The following is a 26,121-nucleotide window of genomic DNA, read 5'->3' as shown; positions in this document are numbered from 1 at the left end:
CCTGGGTGTTGATACATTTTTCAAGTATCGTGGAGAGAGGGGAGAGGACAGCAATGGGGCGGTAATTGGAGAGGTCAGTGGAGGAGAATGGTGTGGGATATATTCCATATTGAGGGAACATAGCCTTCTGTTATGGAACGGCTGATTAGAACTGAAATTGGGTAGGCTAGTGTATCAGATGCAATTTTCAAGTATTCTAAGGGGAGGTTGTCAGCTGCGAGTTTGGTGGGTTTAAATTTTGACAATAATGGACATAGGGGTTTTAGAAATGTGTATAATTAAGGCAATTTGAACACAGGGATCTGAAAGTGACAGTATGAAAAATATCACAATCGGAGAAAATGTGAGTAAAGCCACATTTTTAAAACAGAACACCTGAAGTTAGCTGAAGAAGATTTGGTAACAAGGAAAACTAGAGGGAAAGAAAAGGAAGAAAAAGTGTTGAATGCATGGAAACAACATCTGGCCGACTTATAAAAATTCTGTTTGTTTTCTGCATGTTTCTAAATGGAATAATGAATCTGATTATCATTTTATGATTATGTGAACATGATTAAATCCTACGCTATGCAGCGAAACCACGACCCTTAGTTTAACACTGAGGATTTAACTCAAAAGAACCTGTAGCATCTTTTTCGTTATTTTTACATGCTCCCTATGTGTTATTTATTGCGCAGTCGCACTCCTTAACTAAATGGCTTACAGATTAAAAGTGAGAAAGGGCAGGGGTATGAGAAACAAAATGATGCTGACACTGATGTGATGTACTGTAAATAGCATATTCACCAGGGTCTGTCACTTGCTTATGCATTTTCTATGACTGAGCAAGCTATGGAATATCATGGTGAGAACCAGCAAATTATACTGTACTTGCTCATACAAAATGCAGTACACTGGACAGACTGCTAGATATAAGTCAGTCATTATGAGAACATAACTATTTCCATACTTAAACAAATATTACCAAAACCAAACAACTTACAAACCATCAATTGGTACCCAATGTACCGTTAGAGAATGCTGGAGAAAATTTGCACATAACTTGCTTTATACATCTTCTAACAATGAGTACTGTCTATACTGAAAATTTAAAAACACCCATGATTTTTATACTTCAGTAAGGTTAGCGTTGTCGCCTCACAGCAAGAGGTTCTCCGGTTCGATTCTCGGCTGGAACGTCTTCTGTGTTGAGACTGCATGTCCTACCAGTGGTCGAATGACATTTAAAGACATGCAGGTAGGCGCATGTATGAATGGGTGTGCCTTCGTTGAAGGTTGGGCGTCAGGCTGGCCCCTCGGCACCGTAAAAATCTACTGCCAATCATAAGTGGACCGGCATTCCACTGTGGCGACTCCTAACAGGGAAAAGCCGAAAGACATTACTAGTAAAGAATTCAAAGGCAAACAAGAAGAATGAAATTGCTTGCAATGATAACGGCTCATGTCTGGCTGAACAAAAGTGTGTTGATACTATATATATAGTATAGCATGCATGATTACCAACACATGGAAATCTGTCTGTAAAGCATTTAAATGTTGTGTCTTTTTGGCTTTTCCCTGTTAGGGGTCGCCACAGCGGAACTCCGGTCTGCTAATGATTGGTAGTTGATTTTTACATGCCAAGTTACCAGCCCTGATGCACAACCTTCAACGAAGGTATGCCCATTCATGCATGTCTCCACGCAGAAGACGCTCTAGCTGAGAATCGAACCGAACAGTGTCTTACTGCGAGACGACAACGCTACCGCAGCACCACCACCACGGTGTTGTAAAACATTTCAATAAAATGTATAACATTTAAATAAAATGTATAAATTTAGATTTTTCTTTTTTGCAATATAATACTGACATAAACATATGAATTACTGATTATTATCACTGTAAAGGTGGACCCATATATGTTAGCAGTATTTAATGCTCAAGATATTTATATACCTCTGGGCTATACATTAACAAAATGACTTCTCAAAAAAGGGTCAGGAACTCAGGCTATACAAAGGCAGCAAGAGGGTGCAGCTTTTCCAAGCTGATGCAGCGTGAATTCATATTTAGTTTACAATACTGCATGCAATATATATGTAGGTGTTTATTATCTATCTTTTTTTTTATTTTGATTCCCAGGAAAGTGCAACTAGGTAAAGCTCTTTTTCAGCAGAGCATCAAGGAAAACTTCTCACCATTCATATGGCAAAACTAACATTCAATAATTCAAGTTATTTTTATATATAAACATTTCAGAGTCCTAGGCACACCATAAAACATTATAAACAAAAGGAAAGGAAGAAACAAAAGAGATCAATTTGGTCACCAATGACAGCATCTAAAATCAATACTGTAGTATAGAAACATGGCTTATAAAGGATTTCAATAATATGGCATATTCAGGATTTGAATACTTGTACATCTAATTATAACTATGTAAGGAATTATACTTTTTTTAAAAGCTATGGTGGTATCTCACTATTTATTAAAAAGAGTTACCGAAATTTACCAAATTTGAATTATTATGGTTTTGCTGCAAATGTAACTGCCATTTATAGGATTTTATTTTCTAATCAAGATTTTGGTATTAATTTCCATTCAAGCCATATGTCAATGCAGTGATCATGTCTCACTAAAGTTTCATTTTCTGTTGGTGTTTGAAACCATTTAAAAGTGTTTAGCTCACAGTCACTGCTGGAGTATTCAAGGATAAGGAAATGTCTCTTTTTTAATGCATTTTATCACTTGTTAACCTGACACATGGAATGATCCATGGATCTTTTTCAGCCATGACCAACATCACAAATGACAAGCATAGATCCAACAAATATGGTTAACTTCAGTGTAGCCAATCAAACAGCACATTTTTTGAATATATATATATATATAAATATGCGTGTGTGTGTGTATATATATATATATATATATATATATATATATATATATATATATATATATATATATATATAGATATATATATATATATATATATATATATATATATATATATATATATATATATATATCACAGGGCGGGCATGCACACTCCAGACAAACAGTCATCAAAATGAGGACTGAATCATAGACCTGGAGCCATGTGGCACTGAGACACCATGCTGAACACTCAATATAGCAGTAAGTTTTGAAACTTCAATCAAAAGTACAGTTTTGTACCTACCATAAATGTAGATGTCCGAACTGGATAGCATCTGCAGTCATAACAACTGGGTTGTCCTGTCGCCAGGCAGCCCTTCGGTCGGCCGGATTCCAAAAGTCCGGGTCCGGCTTCGGCTGATGTCGCACTTCACCCGACGTCATCTCTGCTGGTCTTCGGGTATAAAGGCATCAGCCGACGCCATTTTCTTCAGTGTTTCTTGCCCCAGATGCCAGTTGCCCTCTTGGAAGGCTAAATTTTGGGTAAAAATGCCAATGTTTCCCAAAGGATAGAAGGCAAACACAAAAAATAAGCATGTATGTACATATATACCAACAAATACACCATAAGAGACTCCCCCCCACCAGCTAGCTATTAGGAGGGTAAATACCCTAGGAGTACCACAGAGGGGAAGGAGGGAGGGTAATCCTGACTGCAGATGCTATCCAGTTCGGACATCTACATTTATGGTAGGTACAAAACTGTACTATGTCCTTCATGGATGCATCTGCAGTCATAACAACTGGGTAGAATACCATAGCCAACTAGGAGAGGAGGAAGAATAGATTATGGTGTGGTTAGGATCCCTTGCAGTACAGCAGTGGCAAACCCTGCTCGGGATCTGGAATACAGAGGTAAATTATAATGCTTGGCAAATGTATGCACGGAGGTCCAAGTAGCCACCTCAATAATGTCCTTGGTTGCCACTCCTCGTAAGAAGGCTGTGGTAGTGGCTGTTGCTCTTGTAGAATGAGGTCGTATGTTCTGTGGAATTGGTTTTCCATGGAAGGAGTAACAGAATCGTATGCAATTTCCTATCCATTTGGAGATTGTCTGTTTGGAAATTGCTTTTCCTTCCCTTCCTGTTGCATAGGCTACAAAAAGCTGGTCAGTTTTTCTGTTACTTTTTGTTCTGTCCAGGTAGTAGCGTAGCTGTCTATGTACATCCAAGGTATGCAGCATTCTTTCCCCTCTGTTTTGTGGGTTGGGGAAGAAGGTAGGTAGGTGGATTGCCTGGTTTAAAGACACTCTGAATACCACCTTAGGCATAAATGTAGGATTAGTCCTCATGGACACTCTGTCTTGGTGGAAGATTAGGAAGGGTTGTACTGCCATTAGGGCCTGAAGTTCAGAAACCCTCCTTGCTGAGGTTATTGCCAGTAGGAAAGCAGTTTTCCATGAAAGATGCTGTAGGTCTGCTGTTGCTGCTGGTTCAAAAGGTGCGAGTGTCAATTTTTCTAGCACAAAGTTCAAATCCCAAGCTGGCAGTGGTGGTTTCCTAGGAGGTTTTACATTCTTGATCCCTCTGAGGAACTGCCTGAGTAGAGGATGTGAGAAGACAGGTGGATCAAAGCTGTATTCTGCTGAAATAGCTGATGCATGTATCTTGATGGAGGAATAGGACAGGCCTGTATGTAGAAGCTCTGCCAAGTACTCCAGAATGTTAGCCATATCTATATTCGACACATCCTTCCTTCTTTCAGCACTCCAAATGACAAACCTTTTCCATTTCCCTGCATAGTTCCTTCTTGTTGAAGGTCTGCGGGCTTCAAGGATAATGTCTTTAACCCTTTTGGAGAGATCTGGAATAGTTGCTGCTATGTGATGTGCCATGCAGTCAGCTGCAACGTTTTTAGGTTTGGATGCATGATGCTGTAGTTGTTCTGAGTTAACATCAAAGGCATCAGGGTATTGACCACATTTTGTCCCGAGACATGCTCCTCAGCAATGGGTACCAGTGTTGTCTTGGCCAGTTTGGAGCTATCAGGATTATCCTTGGACGTTCCTCCTTGATTTTTAGTAATACCTTGTGTATCAAGGGAAGAGGTGGGAATGCATATGCTGTCAGGCCTTTCCAGCTGAAGGAGAGCGAATCCACTTTCGATGCAAGTGGATGGAATGTCCTTGTGCAGAATTTTTTGAGCTGGTGGTTGAGAGGGGAAGCGAATAGATCTATCTGTGGCATTCCCCATTTCTTTGCGATGGTCTTGAAGATGTCCGGGTGTAGCATCCATTCGTGAGCATCCGAGGTGGTTCTGCTTAACATGTCTGCTAGAGTATTTTCCTTTCCCGGTACAAACATTGCCTGTAACTGGATGTTGTAGCTGAGTGCCAGGTTCCAAAGGTCCAAAGTCATTCTGCATAGGGGGTATGAATGAGTGCCTCCCTGTTTGTTGATGTACCACATGACTGTGGTGTTGTCTGTCCTTATCATCAAATGGCCTTCTTTGAGAAATGGTCTTAATTTTTGGATTGCCAATTTTACTGCCAGCATTTCTTTTAGGTTGATGTGCAGGTGAAGTTGGTCCTGCGTCCACAATCCTTGCACGCATTTGTCCAGCATGTGAGCCCCCCATCCTAGGTCTGAGGCGTCTGTTGTGATGGTTTGGCTTGCTTGATATTTGTGAAAGGGTAAGCCTGGGTTTGACTGGCATGCTTGAGCCCACCATAGGAACTCCTGTTTTAGGCATGGAATTAGTGGAATTTCTGCTTCTAGGCTGTGCCTGTGTTGGGACCATAAATTATTTAGGTACCACTGTAGTTTTCTCATATGCAGTCTGGCATGTGGAACCAAGATTATGCATGAAGCCATGAAGCCCAAGGCCTGCAGAACTTTTCTTGCTGTTAGCTTGCTGTGGTTTGTTAGTGCCAAGAAGTAAAGAGGGAGATCTTTTTGTTTTTCTGCAGTTAGGAATGCCATTTGTTTTACTGTGTCCAATTCCGCCCAAGAATGTCCTTGTTTGGGATGGAATCAGCCTTGATTTTTGCAAATTGACTGTGTATCCCAGTGCTTGTAGCAAGTAAATGACCCTTTGTAAATCTGTTGTCAGCTTGCTTTTGTTGTCCCTTGTAGCAGGCAGTCGTCCAGGTATGGATAAATTTGGATTCCCTGTAGTCTGCAGTGGCGATTACTGATGCCAGGCATTTTGTGAATACTCTGGGCAGTAGATAAGCCAAAGGGCAATGCTGAGAATTGATAGTGCTCTGATCCTGCAAGAAATCTGAGGTATCTTCTGCAAATTGGTCGAATGGGGACGTGCAAGTATGCCTCCTTGAGATCTAGAGTTACCAGCCAACACTCCTTGCCCAGCATGGGAAGAAGTTGCTGTAGGGTCAGCATCTTGAATTTTGGGACAATGATGTATGTGTTTAAGGTGGACAGATCGAGAATAGGTCTCCAACTTTTTCCTTTCTTGGAACTAGGAATAGTCTGGAGTAGAATCCTTTGCCTTGTTCTGTTATTGGTACTCTTTCCACAGCTCTCATCTTTGTTAATTGCATTATCTGCTGTAGAGCTTCTGTTTTTGATTTGGAGGTAGGTTTGGCATTCCTCTTTGACTGGTATAGTGTGGAAGTGGAACCGGTAACCTTGGTCTATGGTTTGCAAAATCCACTTGTCTTTTGTGATATAGTGCCAGTTCTTTGAAAATAAGGTTAATTTTCCGCCTAAGGGTGCTGCTATTTGTTCCCTGGTAGGCGGAGTTAGAATCAAGTCACTGTGATTGCCCTGTTGTAGTGGTAGTGGCTGTGCCTGTGGCTCTGTTATTACCTTGCCACTGTCGCCCTCTGTAGGCACCCCTCTGGATTGATTTCTGCCTCTGGAACGTCTATTACTGCCCCTTTGGGATCTTGTGGAGTCAGGAAAGGACCAATTTTTGGCAGGCCAGTTCCTGCTAAACCTTGGGGCTGAACCTGCAAGAAATCTTTAACCGCTTGTACAGATTTTGCCTTTTCTTCCATTTTCTTCATTACCTGCTGTGCAAGTGTACCAAACAAACTGGTCTTATCCATAGGAGCATCTAATAACTTAGCTTTAACATGATCCGTAAAACTTGTTCCTTCAGCCATGCATGTCTTCTTATCACTGTGCCAGTCATGGCTGATCTAAATGAAGCCTCCAGTGCATCATAGCCACATTTTAAGGAATGGTTACTAACCTGTTGTATGTTATTTACCATTTCTAATAGATTTTTCTTATCTATAGAGTCATCAGAGGATAGCTTTTTAGTTAACTGATCAAGCATAAACTCTTGGTATTGTATCATGTGAAACTGACAGTTTAAAGCTCTAGCTGAGAGAGTAGCAGAGGTGTAAACCTTTTTGCCCCATCTGTCTAAAGACCTGGCTTCCCTTTCAGAAGGAATAGGGTTTTTGCTGTGGTTGAGGCTACTGCCTTAGGGCCCTGGGATATAGTTTCGGGGTCTGCAAGAGGGGCTTTGTATAGGTGATGATGAGTGTCTGGCACCCTGTAAAATCTATCTGGTTTGGCAGGTGCTGGAGGTAAAGAATCTGGTGCAGTGCAAACATCATTAAATGCATCGTCCACAACAGAGAGGACAGGAGGTATAGCTAAGGGCCTGTGTTGTGGTAGGTGCAGAAAAGTCCTAAGTCTTTTCTGGAGTCTGAAAATCCTGTTCCTGCCATTGGAAATGTTCTCTCATGGCATGTAAGGTTTCCCCAAAGGAGAATTCTTCTGGTGGGGAAGCAGCTGGAATGGATTCTTCAGCATCTGAGTCCTCAAAATTGGAGAAAGGAGCCTCTGGCTGGTCTGTAATATCCGAGTCTTCCGCAGAATCATCAGAGGACACAGGCTCGAGGGGCTCTGCTCTAGGTCTCTTTTCTGGGGGCTGAGAGGCCCTGTCTGGGTGAGATTGAGATCCCTACTTCAGGATATTAAATCTTCTGCCAGAGTAAGCATTTGTGAACTAGAAGAGGGCCTGGTTGAGGGGGATTTAACAGGCACTGACTTAGTAGATTTGGCTGCTTTAGCCCTGGCGAAGGCCTTAATAGACATGGCTGCAGGAGGCCTAGCAGCACCACGTGCTGGGGTAGAGACATCCAAAGGGATGGTGTCTGATAAGTCACTAGTAACCACTGTAGTAGGTAAAATTTCTGAGGCCGATTCAAGTAAGGTAACCGGAACCTCAGTAGTAGTCATTGATTCGGCTGTACTCTGATCAGTTTTCTCGGTTTCGGCCGAAACCGAGACACTCGCGGTTTGCTTAACCATGGTTTCGGCCAAAACCGCGGACCGCGAGTGTCGGTCTTTTTCTTTGCGTTTTTTAATAATTTGGGTAGTCGGAGGATCCGACGGCATAATGTACGCAAATTCAGAGCCGAAAAACTGTTCAGCAAACTCCGACCGACGTCTAAGCGTTCGTCAGTTGAAAGAAGCACAGGCCGAACAGGCTGCTACGTCGTGGTCTGGGCCTAAACAAGGCAAACAGTAAGAGTGGAAATCTTTATGAGGTATTTGTTTCCCACAAGTTAAACAGTTATTGACTTTTTCTGACATCGGCTGAGGCAAGAAAGAGTCCCCAACGGGGTACTTAGCTTTTAGAAGTCTTCGAAGGAGTATTCGGTAGTAGTAATCTCTGGATCTGACCGACCGGCACTTGCGAACAGCTTCTGCTTCGGGCGCCACGTGGCAAGAAAGACTGAAGAAAATGGCGTCGGCTGATGCCTTTATACCCGAAGACCAGCAGAGATGACGTCGGGTGAAGTGCGACATCAGCCGAAGCCGGACCCGGACTTTGGAATCCGGCCGACCGAAGGGCTGCCTGGCGACAGGACAACCCAGTTGTTATGACTGCAGATGCATCCATGAAGGACATCAAAGTAGACCCAAAAAAGTATATATGTAGCTTCTAGATGCTTTTAGCATCTTTTTGAGCTCACCAAACTAATATCAGTTATGCCAGAAAATCTGGACAAAAGGAGGTGGCTAAAATCCTTTCATTGAACAGGTAAAGAATTACTTTCTTTAGGCAAACATGCAATTGTTCTCATGGTATCAACATTATGTTATTTTCACCAAGGTTTTCATCAGTGTGTAACAAGTTGACTTGAATATTAATTTCTCAAATATCAAAACAGTATTTATCATTCACAGTGTTTGTAGTCCTCTGCCATATTAAGTAACTTTTAAGTGCTAGCATGGGGAAGAGGTGGAAGAACTTAAGAGTGGTTAATAACAGGGTATTCTCTCAATGCAGACAGTGAAGTTTATACCAAAGACAGTAGCAAGTAATCCAGCCAGTTAACAACAAAAATTAGCAGTTAAAAACAGAATCTGTCAGTGTTAAAAGCACATGAACAGAATCAAGCATAGACTGTAAACAGAGTGGTATTGGTCATAGCCTGTAAACAAAGTCAATCATAGCCTGTAAATAAAGAGTGGTATTGGTCATAGCCTGTAAAGAAGAATGTAGCCTGGTTCACAATAGTGGTATCACTGAAAAAAATACTTCACCCCTAAGTATGTATAACTACACTGACTTTTCATCTTTAAGGAAGGTATGAATATTAACTTTACAAGGGAATAGCTTGCAAGTACGGAAGGTGCAATGGCAGAATACAAATCCAAACAAGCAGAGCCAGCACCAGACCAGACACATTCATGAAATCTTTATTGTTGAACAGTGATATCAAACCGGTTTCGGCATAGAGCATTCATCAGTGATGCTACAAACAACAAGATACACTGTTTAAATATTCAAACCACTTCAGTTCCTGTGACATCACATTTCATTTGATTTAAAGCTATATTATAATTTATCATTGAGCCCTTGTGTGAAAAGTGCACCTAACTTGACAATCCAGCTAGTCTCCTTATAATTAAGTAAGGAATGCCAACCTTTCTTACATTTCCTATCTCCCTGTATTTTGTCTATGACAGTAAACCTGAATCTAGCAGTGGAATGTGATTGACAGTGCCTATATAAGGCACTGGTGATGAGTTTGTTGCGAATGTCACTCATATGCTCAGATATTTTCAAACGAAGGGGTCCAGATGTCTGTCCTACATAAAAAGAGGGACAGGTACAACTGGCCAAATAAATGACACAGTCTGATCCACAATTAGCATAGAAATTAATATAATATACTTGACCCGTATTCTGACTGGAAAATTGTTTAGACTTACAAACATGTTGACATAATGAACAGTGCCCACATGGAAAAGACCCAACTAGTTTCTCCCCTGTGATTGTTAATTATCTGCATAATTCTTGCTTAAGTGTTTGTACTGGCATGTTTAACTAAGGAATGTTGCTCTAACACTAATATATGCAAATGAGTTAAGATCTGTTTTTTCTGAATATAGGATGTACTTGTTCCATTGACTATAGGGTGTTGAACATCCATTCTTATTATAAAGTTTTTCATAGGCATTTGAACTAATCCTGTTTTGGCTCATGCGTAATCTACTGATGGACAACAGCTGGAATTTAGACTCACAATAATTACTATCTGAATTGTGTTTGGAGACAATATAGGACTAGTGACATTATTGGGTGTAGGTTTTTGACATGAATTACAGTCTTCTAGATCTGTTTTTATATAGTTTGTCAGCAGACATTCTTGAAAAACTAATTCATCTGAATTTTGTATAATCAATGAGGATTTGGTTGCTCACTCTGAATACTTAAGTGATTTTCAAGTTTTGATGTCTTTTGTATATAACAATTCTAATGCTCAGAATTTGGATTGGTCCCTATATTTTTAGATAGCCCTCATCATAGCATTCGATTCCTGAGCAATACTGGGAATAAATATACTACTGTTGCTTTTCAAGTGCCATTGGGTCTAGTGGGACCTCTCAGCTTGCTGGTGGGTATGGCTGTCCACTTACATATTTATTCTGTGGCCCTTACATATATATTTGTATGTGCCTTGGGATTTGATAACCTGGCTGAACAGACGGTCTGAATAACAATAGCAGCTTATGGTCATGGATCTAAACACCATTTTACACAGTTTATGTGCAGATAAAAATGACATTCAGGTTTTTAGGCCTTAAGGGATGTCACAATGGAACTACAGTTGAAAATAATGTTGATCCAGTTGACGGCTGTATTTTACTGTTTTTTAAGCTAGGGAAATCTATGAAGAATCTACGTACGAATGTATGGCACCTCAAACTTTTCAAGGCATATCAAAGTCAGAATATTACTCCCAGAGGATTAAGAGTGAGGATTCAGCCTCTAGTGGGTAAGCTGGATGATTTGTTAATTCAAGATTGGTGTAAGGCCCAACAAAATGCCTCCCTAGCTTTTGTTAATATAGCGCATCATAGAGGATAACATCCAAGATATCAAACGAGTAAGTGAGGAGGTTAAAAATTATGAGGGGCAGCCACAGTATATCACTTGTCTGGGTAGACTCTCCAAGGACCTTCTGGCATTTGAAAACCAGATTAAAGAGAAAAAATTACAAAAATTTTCAAGGGATTTGGAAGACTATGAGAGAGGGAAATCTTTTGAATATAGGAAGACTGTTTGATTCTCTGAGACAAATGGATCAGGTGCCTATGTACGTGAAAAAAAGACCTCGATCCATTTTGAAAAAAATCTTTCTCGGGTAATAGCACTTCAGGGGATGAATCCTCTGCCACAGATAATGAAGGTGCTCAGGTTAGTGAGTCACCTGAAGCAAAAAAAACAGCGGGGGCAGGAATACCCTTTAGAAGAAACAAACAGGGGGGGGGGTGGAAGCATCAGAACAGACACATTAGAGAATCTTCTTCACTCAATGGTCAAATAAATAATGAATATTGCAATATTCATAACATTTCCTCTCATGTTTTAACAGTGGAGCAAAAGCAGCTCCTTAATAAAGGATTAAACTATGTACCAGGTTTTTGTGTCGAATGAGAATGTGTTTGTTACAGATGTGTTAGCCTTTTGTAGAAATGTCAACTTGAAGCTGTTTTTTGGTTCTGGGTCAGATTCTCAAAGATCTACAGAATTTAAATTTCTGAAGTCTAGCTTTACACTGTCTATGAACAAAAATGTAGCTGTTTTCCAAAAAGCGGTCCTCAAAGATTTACATTTCAAATTATGTTCTGCTCAAATGTTTAAACATAATCTCTCATTGAATGAACAAAAGGCTCTTAAAGGGCTTTGTTCTGATAGTTATCCTTCCAGCTGATAAGGGAGGGGCAGTGGTGCTCATGGATTCCAATTATTATTAGGCTGAAGGAAATAGACAGTTAGCTAACCCTCAGCACTATATGCGCATGTCCACTGACCCCACTCCCAATTTGAAGAAAGACATTGATATGTTTTTACAAAGAGCAGTGGAGGAAGGCATTATCAGTGAAACCATTAGTACACATCTTTCTGTGAGGGACCCGGGCAAACAATATCCACATATGTTGCCGAAAATTCATAGAGCTTAGATCAGCCCCCCAGACAGACCCATAGTCTCTGGAAATGGTTCTTTGACTGAACCTCTGTCGGCATATTTTACCCAATATTTACAACCTCTGTTACCACTCATTTGGGACAGAATTAAAGATACTAGCCAATTCCTACAAATTGTATTCGATTCCCAACTTGAACCCAATTGGCTTATGTGCACCCTTGATGTGAAATCTTTATATACCAGTATACCACACTGGGCAGGGTTGCAAGCTTTGGATTATTGGTTGAACAGAACTGAGTTGTATACACTGGGATTCAATACACTCCTCACTTGCATGGCTGAGCACGTCCTAACCAAAAATGTCTTTTATTTTCAAGGGAGTTGTTACTGGCAAACCCAGGGGACGGCTATGGGGGCCTCATTTGCCCCCATTTATGCAGATCTTTTTATGGGGTATATAGAAGAAGAACTAATTTACAACGAGGCCCACAATATTTACTTGCCAGAAATCGACATATGGAGGAGATTCCTAGATGACTGTTGGTTGGTGTGGCATGTAGATACTGAATATTTATGGGAGTTTGAACAATATTTGAATGATAATAAATGGGGTATTGAATTTTCCTTTTCTTATAGTTATGAGGAAATCAGTTATCTAGATGTCAAGGTTGTGAGAGAACCTGATCACACCTTGCGCACCTTGGTGTACAGAAAGTACCCTCAATACAACAATTTATTGTATGCTTCTAGTCTGCACCCCACACACAATCAGAAATATTCCTAAATCCAATTCTTAAGAATTAGAAGGATTTGTTCAAAAGAAGACGATTTCAACAGCTCTAGGGATGATCTCACATGTAGATTTCTTGAGAGAGATTACAGGATGGGGGACATTGTCACAGCCAGAGAGTGGGCTTCTAAACAGCCCAGGGCTGAGTTGTTAATTTATAAGGAGATGAATGAATGTAAGGAATCTGACGCATTGAGACTAATAACTTATGGTCAAAATGTCAATTTATTAAGGAATGTGGTTAGTAGACATTGGAATATTTTGATAGCCAATGAGGAACTGGGTCAGATTTTGCCAGAACATTGCCAGTTTTCCTTTCGTAGAGGCAAGACACTGGAATCACATTTTTCTTATTACAAACATCATAGCATAAACAAGAATTATGCAGATCAGTTAACAATCACAGGGGAGAAACTAGTTGGGTCTTTTCCATGTGGGCACTGTTCATTATGTCAACACATTTGTAATTCTAAACAATTTTCCAGTCAGAATATGGGTCAAGTATATGATATTAATTTCTATGCCAATTGTGAATCAGACTGGGTCATTTATTTGGCCAGTTGTACCTGTCCCACTTTTTATGTAGGACAGATGTCCAGACCCCTCCGTTTGAGAATATTTGAGCATATGAGTGACATTCGCAACAAAAGCATCACCAGTGCCTTGTATAGACACTGTCAATCACATTCCACTGCTAGATTCAGGTTTATTGTCATAGACAAAATACAGGGATATAGGAAATGTAAGAGGGGTTGGCATTCCTTACTTAATTATAATGAGACTAGATGAATTGTCAAGTTAGGTGCACTTTTCACACCAGGGCTCAATGATAAATTATAATATAGCTTTAAATCAAATGAAATGTGATGTCACAGGAAGTGAGGTTGTTTGAATATTTAAACAGTATATCTTGTTGTTTGTAGCATCACTGATGAAGGCTCTACGCCAAAACCAGTTTCATATCTCTGTTCAACAATAAAGATTTCATGAATGTGTCTGGTCTGGTACTGGCTCTTCTTGTTGTTTGGGTATGGATATTACCCTTACACATGAGGTGACATCTGAAAATAAGATTGGAGAGGCATAAAGAAGACTAGGCATAAGGGGTCTATATTAGAAAACTGAAACATCACTTACGCGGACACCTAATGATCGACACATAATCATCGAACTACGAATGGCCAAGTAAGCGAATTTTTCCCAGGTGGAAAAAAATCGCTTGGCTGTAGTCGGGAACTTACCCTTTTCTCCACTGTAGAATGATCTTGGAGTTTGTATATTTAGTTACGGGGGTGTGAGGGGCACAGCCCCCACTTTTGTAAGGTTTGACAGTGTGTTTGGGATTTGGTTGGCCAAGTGATTTTTTTCCCCTGGGAAAAAATTTGCTTACATTCGTAGCTTTTGTAGTTCAATGATTATGTGTCACTCATTAGGTGTTCGGGTAAGTGACGTTTCAATTCGCTAATATAGATCCCTTCTGCCTAGTCTTCTTTATACCTCTCCAATCTTAACCAACCTACAAACCTCCCAAGAGAGTAAACTAGAATTTGCCTATAGTAAAGTTGCTTGGTTCGCTACAAGTCTACCCTACAACTCATGCCACTGCATTTCTCTCAAAACCTTAAACTGGCTTGAGCTCGCCCTCCAGCTCCAATTAACTCAACTACTCCTTACTCACTTCATTATTAACAAACCCGCCTCCTGACCTGCCATAGCTCCCCTCATTTCTTACTATACTCCCAATTGCTCTCTCAGGAGCTCTGACCAATTCCTCTTGGAGATCTACAAGCCCAAAATAAATATTAGCCAGTATCTTTACAGCTATTCCATTGCCTTCACCTGGAACAAACTTCCTCTGACCATTAGAACTATGTCCAATACCATCAACTTTAAAAAAAAGCTTTAAGAGACTCTACTGAACTCGTGGATTTGTCCCTGCCAAAACCAACTCTCTTTCCTACCTCTCTCCCCTTACTTCTCCCCCCCCAATAATATCTAACTACCTTCATACCCTTCCCTTACTCTGTTGCTACACTTCCTTTATTTCTTGTACCCTATCCCTTCCACCTCAGCACTTTCTCTACTTTTATGTCCTCTTCCCCCTTTGTAGCACCTTAGTCAACTCAATCTAGTGCTATACGTTTTATGTTGTACTTCTTTACTCCAGTGCTTGTAGACTATATCTAATACATATTGTATTCCTGAAACAGGTCATAAGAACTGTACCTACCACTACTTGCCTTCTATATTCATTTACCTTATTGCATGCTGATTGGTTTATTTTGTACTGTATTTGAGATGTGGCACTTCATGTTGAAATTTTTGGTATCTACTGCTACCTCTATATTATGTTCCTGAAGTTTTTCTGTGCCTAGTGTAAATTGTGCTTGTTATTGTTCTGTATGGAGCTTTTTTCCCCAGGCCTTCGCTGAAAACGGGCTCATGCTCAGTCGGACATACCCGGTTATCAAATATCAAAATAAATAATAAAATAACTCTTTATGCTACCATTGATACATGCAGCTATGGTGGTTGGTCCCGGTCAGTGCCAGTAAAAATGATCTGTTTTCTACAGTCTTCATCCTTATCTCTTGGGCTATGCTAGGAGTAATTCCTGAGAGCCAAACATCTTTGTGCTCAGGGTTTCTAAGATTCAGTGGTTTTCTGAATCATGCTACTTGTCCCAGCATTCCTGGACAGCACACACCACATGGTACATGTTCTGTGTGCTTCTTCAGCAACTCCCCACATCTTTACTCTGGTCATATATGTACACACCTGCATGTTTCAGTGTATGCGTCAGTGTAAACGGTATAATAATTGGTTTATCATAGGATCATACGAAGTTACTAGGCTATTGGCCCTGAGGCCCTTAAAAGCCTAGCCAAGAATTTAGCTCATGTTCCAACAAGTCAGCACTCTATGCCACTGTCAAGCAGGGACACGGGTAGAATCCCAGGGATGTATTTTCTGTTCCCCATCCAGTTATCCAGGTTGTACTTAAAAAGATTTAATGAGGTACTCTGCTTTACATGGAGAGGGAGCCTATTCCACAAAAGGGGGAGTCTCTGGGACACAAATCTGTCCCGCCAACAAGTCCTATTGATGTCACAGATCAGGTTGAGGTCACGCATGCAGGTTACTCAAGTGGAGCTTGACTTGCGGATATGTAGCAGTCCCATCAGAGAGGGGTCTGAGATTGCTTTGTATGCCAGATAGAGGTCACCTCTGAGGAGTCTGTAGGAGACTTGAGTAGAAGGACAGGGCTTTTAGCCTGTGTAGGGTAGATGTTTGAGGCCCTGGATTCTCCAGGGGAGGAACCTCTGTGGTCTCTCCAGCTGCTGCATGTGCTTTGTGAGGTACATGCCGAAAGGGGCATTGTACTCAATAATGGGTCTTACAAAGGAAGAATACAAGGATGATATGACCACCTTGTCCCTGGATGAGATACCCTTACCAATGACGTGGGCCATGCAGAAAGCTTTCCATACAATGGAGGCAATATGGTGGTCAAACGTCAGTTTTCTATAAACCTGGGTGCCCAAGTCCCTCATGACCGATTGATAATAAGGCACTAAGCATGCAATGTCATAATTTGGGGGGACGTCATTCTCCCCAAAAGGGATGATGATGCATTTTTTGGCATTCAGTTTGAGGCCATGTTTCTGGCACCAGTCATTTGTTTGGGTGAGACCCTCTTGGAAGATGTCCCCATCACTAGGGGAACTAATGACAACACCCAGCTTGCAGTCATCTACATACTTGGTCAGCCATAGCCCACTACATTTGGCCTGCACCTCTGAGAAGTATATCCCAAACAGCAGAGGCCCCAAGACTGATCCCTGAGGTGCACTGCTTGTTACGGGTCTACTACTTGAGGTGGCTTCCTCTATTTTGACTAGGTGGGTTCTATCAGTGAGTCAGTTTGCTACCCATCTGGTAACATATAGATTGATGCCTAGTTGAGAGAGTTTATCTATTACACCTGAGTGAGGAATAGTATCGAAGGCCTTTGCCAGGTCAATGTAGGAGGTATGCACCGTCTTCCCCTCATCTATGGCCTTGGTGACTGTCTCAAAGAAGCAGACCAAATTTAACAGGTATGACCTCCCCTTGACAAAACCAAACTGTGTGGGATCAAGTGTCTGGATGTTGCCAATGTTCTTGTTAATGAGGTCCATGATAATCCACTCCACGGCCTTGCAGATCAGACTAGTTAAGCTGATGAGTCTATAATTTCCTGGATCGGCGGACGCTCCACCTTTGTGCAAAGGGATGACAGTAGCTGTCTTCCACTCAGCTGGGATGAAGCTGGTGCTCATGCTTTGGTTGAATAGGGTGCCTAATGGTGCTGCAAGTTCCTGCCTGAGTTCATGTAGGATGCAGCCTGGGATGTTATCGGGTCCCATGGAGGTTGTATTTTTTGCCTTTAAGAGGGCAGTGATGACTTGCTCTCTAGAGATAAGGGGTGGGGGGGGGGGGCAGGTACTGGGGATGTCCTGTTTTACTGATGGGGGGATAGAGGAGTGAAGTTTTCACTGAACCTGTCTGCCAGCAGGTTGGCTATATCTACAGGGTTTGTGTATGTAGTGCCCTTAACCACCAGTTCTGAGCAGATCTGGGTGCTTCCCTTGAGATTGTGGACATATGTGAAGAAAGCCTTATGACTGTCTTTAGTAGATGTAGCCAGTTTGGACTCAAAGTTTGCTTTGGAGGATTTCACTACTGCTCTTATTTGCTTGTTCAGGCTAAGGAGAGATTGCTTCTAATTAGACACTTTCTCCTTCTTGGTCCTGGACACCAATTTTTTCCTTTTATTATAGAGTTTACTTATTGCAGATATCCATCAGACAGTTTTCCTCTTCCTTGAGGAGAAGGATTTCATCCTGTCTGGTATTCCTGATTCCATGCAGCTATACAAATGCTCGTATAGTACTTTGGTGTAGGTCTGGACTATGTGCCAGTTCCTGTGGAGGGGGAGGAGGCTGTGACGCTGTTTATACCTTCCTTCAGGAGGTTGTAATCAGCTTTGGAGAAGTTTTTTTGTTTGACTCTAGCTGGGGGGGGGGAGGGGGGTCGGCAGAGATGGTGACTTCGGAAGTGACTGCTTTGTGGTTGGATCTTACCAGGGATGATGACACTGTAGGGATTCTACAGTGGTTACTCATGTTGGTTAATACCAAGTCCAAGATATTTGCACTTCTTGTGAGACTGTCAACCAACTGGTCCAAGGCATTTGCACTGATGAAATCAAGGAATCTCTGGGCATTTGTGTTTTGGCATGAGCATTTCTTCCAATCTATGGTTGGACAGTTATAGTCATCCAGGATCAGGGTTAAATCTTGACAGATTCTAAGAGGTCCAGATAGGTGGAGTGGGCAACTTGAGTCAGAGTTGGAGGCCTGTAGCTAGCTATGATTTGAATAGGGGTTGTGTCAATTGTTAACTGCACCTGGAGCATTTCTTGTGCATCATATTGTTTGACCAGCCTAGAGGTGTGCATGTCTTTTACATATATTGCAACTCCACCTCCTTTTGTTTTGCTGCCCACGGTTTGGGGTCTGAATGAATGATAGGATGAGTAACCTGGTATGGTTGGGGTGCTCTCCACAGCTATGAGCCAGGTTTCTGCGACTGCACAAATGTCAGCTTCTTCCAGGGTTAAGAATGCTTGCAATGAGTGCAGTTTCGTGTTTAGACTTCTAGCATTCAGCAGTATGACCTTTAATTTACGTTTTGGTGAAATTTTCATGTTGGTACTTTTGAACTCATGGCATTGCATAAAAAAGGCACTATGGGGGAGGCAAGAGCCTTTACCAGGAGCCTGAAGCCCAAGGGAGACAGATGCAGGCCATCTCTGGTGAAGCATCGAGGCGTGTCAATCATGTCATCCCAGGCGGTCAGGTACTGGATCCCCATGGAATGACACCAGAAACTAAGCCAATTGTTAAAGTCAATCATTTTCTGTTTGTATTGAAGCATCATTCTGGGTGACAGTAGAATGCTGCTTAAGGCTAGGAACATAGCACCCTGAGACATATACTCAGCGAGCTTGATCATGTCTCTCTTCATATAGTCCAAGGAGGTATGTCTCAAGTCATTCAATCCAACATGGACAAGACAGAGTCATAACAGTACCTGTTGAGAGACTTGAGTGCATTGGTGATATGGTGGATTCTGGCACCCGACAAACAACTAACCATGACTTTCTCCTTATCCAACCTGGTGAGGGGCACATCTGTGTGTCTCACAAAGGAGTCTCCTACGACTAATATGTTGGGTTTATGTTTAGGCCTTAGTGGCTGTGAGACAGGTGTGTAGACCTATGTGTGGTGTGTGATGTGGTGGGCAGTGAAGTTTGCATGCGTTTATGCCTCGGAGGTCTCTTTTGTTTGGGTATGCTTTTGTTGAGGACCTTCGCATATGTGGGGGTGTGTTGTGTAGGTGTGGTGTTCATTTGCCAACCTTCTCAGTTCCAGATATACTGGCTTGTGCTGGAGAGAGCAATGACACTAGGTGCTTGATGTAAATGGATCTCTCACAAATTGTTTTTCTAGGTGGTAGTAGTAGAGGGGGTGTCCATGTACATGAGGCAGTTGCTACACCATCTCAGGATGCCCATATCGACCAGACTGGCAGGAGAAAATGTAGGTAATTGTCCATCCATCCATATTTGTCAGAAACTGAAAGAGCTAAGAGGGTAAAGGGAGGAAGGTCTATGAGTAGTACTACTAGATGATAACACAAGTGCTACTAAGGGAAAACTTGTAGCTGGAATACCTCAAAAAGGCTTACAAAATATGCAGCTGAAACTCTGAATGCAGGAGACCTGTATCTAGACTATGCTACTCTATTTGAAGGTTAAAAACTCAGTAAGAAAAAACTCACAATGAAGCACAGATTAATCACTTAATGAGTCAAAAGAATAGAACTCGCAGTATGAAAAAGTACAGTTAAACAGCAATGAAATGCAGTAAAATGCCGTTAAACAGTAATGAACTACAACAGATGGCAATGAAATATAGCTAGTTTACTAACAATTTACTGAAGTGCACTTGGTCGAATGATCGTATCATCAACTTATGTTTGCAAAAAGTCACATTAACAAATGCCGATACAGCTGGAATACATAGTCAATTCGACTTAGGAACAAGCGTAAACATGGGTCGAGACAGGGGTGAGATTTATACGTCAGAAATATTGGAATTTGACGTTTTCAACATTCGAGTTTCAGACTTCGTGGAAAGTGGATTTGACCAAGTGCACTTCAGTAAAATAATAGTAAACCATAACAACTTTTGAAAGTATATAACCAGTTAAGTACCGTTTAAACACACATGGTTAAATTAGTTAACAGGCAGTGCCACTCGTATTTATCTCAAAGAAAAAAATGACATTTTAACATTTATGTTGCTTACTTACCTCTGGATCTAATTCCTCCAGTGCATTTTCAAGCTGTTTTAGTTCATCCTCAGAGAGTTTATTGAGAATTTCATCCTCATCGATGTCCTTGTACTTTTCTAATTCCTTCTTAAATGACAGCGCCATAGTATTCTCACCAAAATTCCTTCTGTCAACAGTGTTCCACTTCAAATTTGCCAGATACTCCAAAAGGTATATGCGTTAGTCACCTATAACAACAAGTGAAAAATAACTGCGCTGGTTAATGGACACTCTGCAATGGGTTGATTTCCAACTGAGTCTGTAATCTGTATTTCAGATATAAGCCCATTGGATCACTCTTTAATCTTAAGGATAACCAATAGTGGTATTTCTACAGACCAATGTAAATCTGGACAGGAAATCAACGAACTACAAGGAATATTTAACCAGTTTAATAATCTACCTAAAACACTGTCTCCCTCGCTCAAGCACTCCAGGGGTATCATCCTTTCAAAAAGATGTTAAACCAATTTGAATAAATCTGTTCTAAGGATTAAAATATTCAATATAATTTTTTTACTGCCTTTTTAAGAAAAATACAAGGGTTTATATTTATAGAGGGATGGTTTCATACTAATATTACTTCCTATGGCTATGGCTCATTATCTATAGTTATAAATAAGTACATGGATTTATGATCTTTTACATGCACTTTGCCCACACAGCCTGAGGACAAGAGTAGTAAAACATAACATACGTCTCAATTGCTATGATATAGGCATAGTGTTAGGACTTTGGCCCACAGATTTCTCATATTCCTCCTAGACTTACTAGTGTTCCTCAAAGTCAAAACTGTTCATGGGTGCATACCTTATTAAATTAATAAACTAAGCTTATACAAAGACTCCCTAACAGGAACTATACATAGACTAGTACATAAAGACCTTCTATTGTGAAAAATAAGAACGGGTTCCTTTTTCTGACACACTGCTATTATTTTTTAAGGTTGGTGCTATGATTTAACATGCTTTGCAGTTGAGAGGTATGAGGCATATTAACTGAGTACACAGATTACGTCTTCAAGCACTAACATGGTAACAGGATTTGTCCATCAAAAATGAAAATTATTTAGCCATTTACCCTAGAATTATTTAGCTAAGACAGTATGGCAACAAAAGACTTGCATGAAAGCAGGGCAACTTGCCAGTAAAAAAGGATTAGTTAAAAAAAAAAAAAAAAAACAGTTAACACAGGCAAGAACAGTGAGGGAATGGATGGCAGCAATAATCAAACACAGAAAGCTGAACTAGGCAAAATTAAGTCAGATGAAAATAACATTCTCTGCCTAGCTGAACGTTTCCCAAGAGCGTAACAAACCATTTCCCTTGCACAATAAAGTCACACTCTAGATGTGGCTTTCCAAGGTCTTGAACATATTTAGCTTACACAATGTTATTTTAATAAACAATTGGAATACGATAGCAAATCACAAATTAGTTAAGAAAATGGAAGCATTACATAGTATTAAAGTGATATATTCATCATTTGCAGTACTAAAATTATAACTTTGGTGATTCCCCCCCATAAAGCTACAATCAAAAGTAAGAGGTTACTTAAGTTATTCACATGACCTTAGACTGTGGTATATTACCAATTTTTAAGCCATATATAAAAATGTCCAACTTGTGAATAGAAAAAAGTGGGTCTACTTTGTTTGATCGAAGTTTCAAAACTTCAAAATCTATATGGTCAAGACCATAGGATCGAAGTTTTGAAACTTCAAACACTTTGAATTGAGATCGCCATACAGCACAGAACAGGAGATTTACCGTTCTCATCACTGTAGTGTGATCTCAGAGCTGGTATATTTAAGTAGTGGGGGGGGGGGGCGGGGGTCATGCCCCCACCCCCCTGCAAAAATGTTAAGGTAAAGTTTTTTTTTTTTTTAATTTGGAGTGCTTTTGTTGTCCTTTTGACGTTTCAAAACTTCTTTCATATGGTTTTGGCCATATGGGTTTCGAAGCTTTGAAACTTCAGTCAAACAAAGTAGACCCAAAAAAGTATATATGTAGGTTCTAGATGATTCTAGCATCTTTTTGAGCTCACCCCAGTAATATCAGTTATGCCAGAAAATCTCCTGGATAAAAGGAGGTGGCTAAAACCCTTTCATTTAACAGGTAAAGAATTACTTTCTTTAGGCAAACAACATGCAATTGTTCTAATGGTATCAACGTTATGTTAATTTCACCAAGGTTTTCATCAGTGTGTTGAACTGAATATTAATTTCTCAAATCTCAAAGCAGTATTTATCATTCACTGTATTTGTTGTCCTCTGCCAGATCAAGTAACTTTTAAGTGCTATCATGGGAAAGAGGTGGCAGAAAGTACAGTTGTGTACACTTACCATAAATGTAGATGTTCATGTGTATTCACTGTTGCAGTCATTACATTTGGGTTATCTGCTTGCAGGGAGCCCTCAGACGGCCTGATTATCAAAGTATTGGGTACTGCATCAGTTGCTGTCTCCTATTCCATGACATCAGGTAGTCAGGGGTATAAAGCATGCAGTCGACGCCATTACATCAGTTTTTCTTGCCCCAGATGTCAGGTGCCCCCATAATGGGAAGCAATTATATACAGGGTTACACCTCCAATAAAAGGCAAATACACCAGAAGGCTTAAATGCAGTAAACAAGAAGTAGGTATAGCCAATAGAAGTCAGGGGGATGGAGGGAGGGTAACCAGGACTGCAACAGGGAATACACTCGAACATCTACATTTATGGCAAGTGTACACAACTGTACTATGTTCTTCATGTTTCACTGTTGCAGTCATTACATTTGGGTAGATTCCGAAAGCTAAGAAGGGAAGAGGCAATTAGAGAGAATTAGGAGCAGCTATTGGGCCCTGCAAGACTGCAGTGGTAAAACCAGCTCTGGATTTAGAAAGAATAGGCAAGTGGTAATGCTTGGTGAAGGTATGAACAGAACTCCAGGTGTAGCTTCTAGGGTGTCCCTGGTAGGAACACCTCTGAGAAAGGCTGTTGAGGTAGATGCAGCCCTGGTGGAATGTGATCTTATCCCTTGTGGGGTAGGTTTTCCATGGTGCTTACAGCAGAAATGAATGCAATGGCCTATCCACTTAGAAATGGTTTGCTTTCAAATGGCCTTCCCCTCTGCTCCTGCAGCAAAGGCAACTAGCAGCTGTTCAGTTTTTCTGAGAGGCTACGTCCTGTCCAAATAAAATCTAAGTTGTCTGTGCATGTCCAAAGAGTGCAGTATTCATTCCCCTTTGTTCTGTGGATTAGAAAAGAAGGTTGGCAAATGAATGGACTGATTAAGGGCCACACTGGATACCACCTTCGGCATAAAGGAAGGACTGGTCCTGAGGGACACCCTGTCTGCATGAAAGATGAAGGGCTCCACTGTCATGAGGGCCTGTAATTCAGACACCCTTCTTGCTGAAGTGATGGCTAGAAGGAAAGCTGTTTTCCAAGAAAGGAATTTCAACTCTGCAGTTGTAGCTGGCTCAAAAGGAGGTAGAGTGAGCTTTTCCAATACAAAGTTACGGTCCCAGGCTGGAATAGGGGCTCTCCTGGGTGGTCTTAAATTTTTGGCCCCTATGAAGAATTGCTTCAGCAGGGGGTGAGAGAAGAGGGGTGGCTCCATATTAAAATGTGCTGAAACAGCTGAGGCATGAATTTTAATAAAAGGGAAGGAAAGGCCCTTGTGAAGCATCTCTGTTGAGTATTGAAGAATATGCAGTAAGATGGGCACTGTTGTGCCCATCCCCAGAGTTTGGCTCCAGGAACAGTATTTTTTTCCACTTTTCAGCATAGGATTTTCTAGTACTAGGCCTCCTAGCCTCCAGAATGACATCCAGCACTTGCTTATTGAGGGATGGTATTGGAGAGCTCAGGTAATTAGCCAGGCTGCAAGGTTCAGGGTTTGAAGCTGGGGGTGCAGAATTTAGCCCTCCTGCTGGGACAGCAGAGAAGGGGTCTGAGGCAGGTTCCATGGCTCTAGCAGTGACATACTGCACAAGAGGGGGTACCAGTGTTGGCGTGGCCAGTCTGGTGCAATGAGTATTGTCCTTGGTTTGTCCTGTTTCATGTTTAGTAGAACTTTTGAGAGGAGAGGCAGAGGGGGAAAGGCATAAACTGAGAGGCTTTCCCAGGTGAAGGACAGGGCATCCACTTTCCAAGCTTGTCTGTGGGGAGTCCTTGTGCAGAATTTCTCCAATTGGAAGTTCTGAGGGGAGGCAAGCAGTTCTATCTATGGGCTCCCCCATTTGCTTCTCAACATGTTGAATATCTTTGGTTCCAGTTTCCACTCGTGTGGGTCCATGAGATTTCTGCTTAGGTCGTCTGCCAGTGAATTTAGCTTGCCTAGTAGGCCATCTGGGAAGCTGTGTTCAAGCTTGCTCCCAGGAATACAATTTGTTGGCAGGGTACTAAGTGAGCTTTCTTTTCGTTTATTGTGTACTCCAGTGAGGTTAGCAGTTTCTTTACAAATGCCAGATGATTTAATAATATGTCCTGGCTTTCTGCCTAAATTAGACAATCGTCCAGGTATGGGTATATTTGAATATTTCTTTGCTTGCAGAATGCAATGACTGGAGCTAGGCATTTTGTGAATATCCTGGCTCAGTAGATAAGCCAAAGAGCAGTGCAGAGAACTGATACTGCATGTAGCCTTCTCTGAAGCGTAGATATTTTCTGCAAGATTCCCTGATTGGGGTGTCCAGGTAAGCTTCCTTTAAGTCCAATGTTGCCAACCTGGCATTTTTGTCTAGCATGGGAAGCAGCTGATGAAGGGTTAGCATTTTGAATTTTGGGATTACCAAAAAGGTGTTTAGAATAGACAGGTCCAGGATAGGGCGCCAGGAGTTATCTTTTCTTGGTACCAGGAAAAGTCTTGAGTAAAACCCTTGTCCCCATTCTCTGTTGGGACAGGTTGAACAGCCCTGATACTTAGAAGAGAGAGAACTTGCTGTTGAGCCTCTGCCCACTGATTTTGGGGTAAATCTGGCCAACCGTTTGGGGTTGGTAAGGTGTGGAAGTGGAATCTGTATCCTTGGAAAACTATATTTAAAACCCGTTTGTCTTGGGTAATGAGTTCCCAGTTTTTTGCATGCAGGGCAATCTTTCCCCCTAAAGGAGCAGTCAGTTCAGCAGGGCTTGGAAGGTTTAAGGTTAAGTCATTGTGACAGTTTACCATAGGGGGGTGTCTTACTACTTACAGCTTTGGAAGTGGGAGACCCCCACTTCTTAGGCCTGTGAGTGCCTTGAGACTGTAGCCTGGGTGGTCTGCTGTTCCTGAGTTTGGACTGAGAAGGCCTGGAAGAGACAGGAAGGGACCAGTTCTTAGAAGGCCAATGCTTACTAACTCTGGGAGGCTGTACTTGCATGAAATCTTTACCAGTTTGCATAGATTTAGCTTTTTCCTCCATCTTTTTAAGTAAATCTTCTGCTCTGTTGCCAAACAGGCAGTCTTGGTTTAGGGAAGCATCCAGTAATTTAGCTTTAACATGATCTGGCAAAGTTTGCTCCTTAAGCCAAGCATGCCTTCTAAGAACAGACCCAGTGACAGCAGCCCTACAAGATGCCTCTAAGGAGTCAAAACAGCACTGCAAAGAATGTTTACCAACTTGTTCAGCAAAATGA

At 41.3% G+C, this 26,121-nt stretch overlaps 1 protein-coding gene across 2 annotated transcripts in view; it reads right to left on the bottom strand.

Moving 5' to 3' along the window:
- LOC122806810 (tropomodulin-2-like) overlaps positions 1-26,121 on the bottom strand; it is a 922,231-nt gene that overhangs the window by 583,135 nt on the left and 312,975 nt on the right. For both annotated transcript variants that reach the window (XM_044077540.1, XM_044077541.1), the window contains exon 2: positions 20,496-20,704. In XM_044077540.1, the coding sequence (XP_043933475.1) occupies positions 20,496-20,621 (126 nt within the window). In that variant the 5' untranslated portion in view covers positions 20,622-20,704. The remainder of the gene's footprint in view (positions 1-20,495; positions 20,705-26,121) is intronic.

Source organism: Protopterus annectens, chromosome 7.part0 (genome assembly GCF_019279795.1).
Source record: "Protopterus annectens isolate FY-2018-M chromosome 7.part0, PAN1.0, whole genome shotgun sequence".
NCBI lineage: Eukaryota > Metazoa > Chordata > Ceratodontiformes > Protopteridae > Protopterus > Protopterus annectens.
The sequence above is the reverse complement of the archived record's forward strand: the minus strand, read 5'-3'. Positions and strand labels throughout refer to the sequence as shown.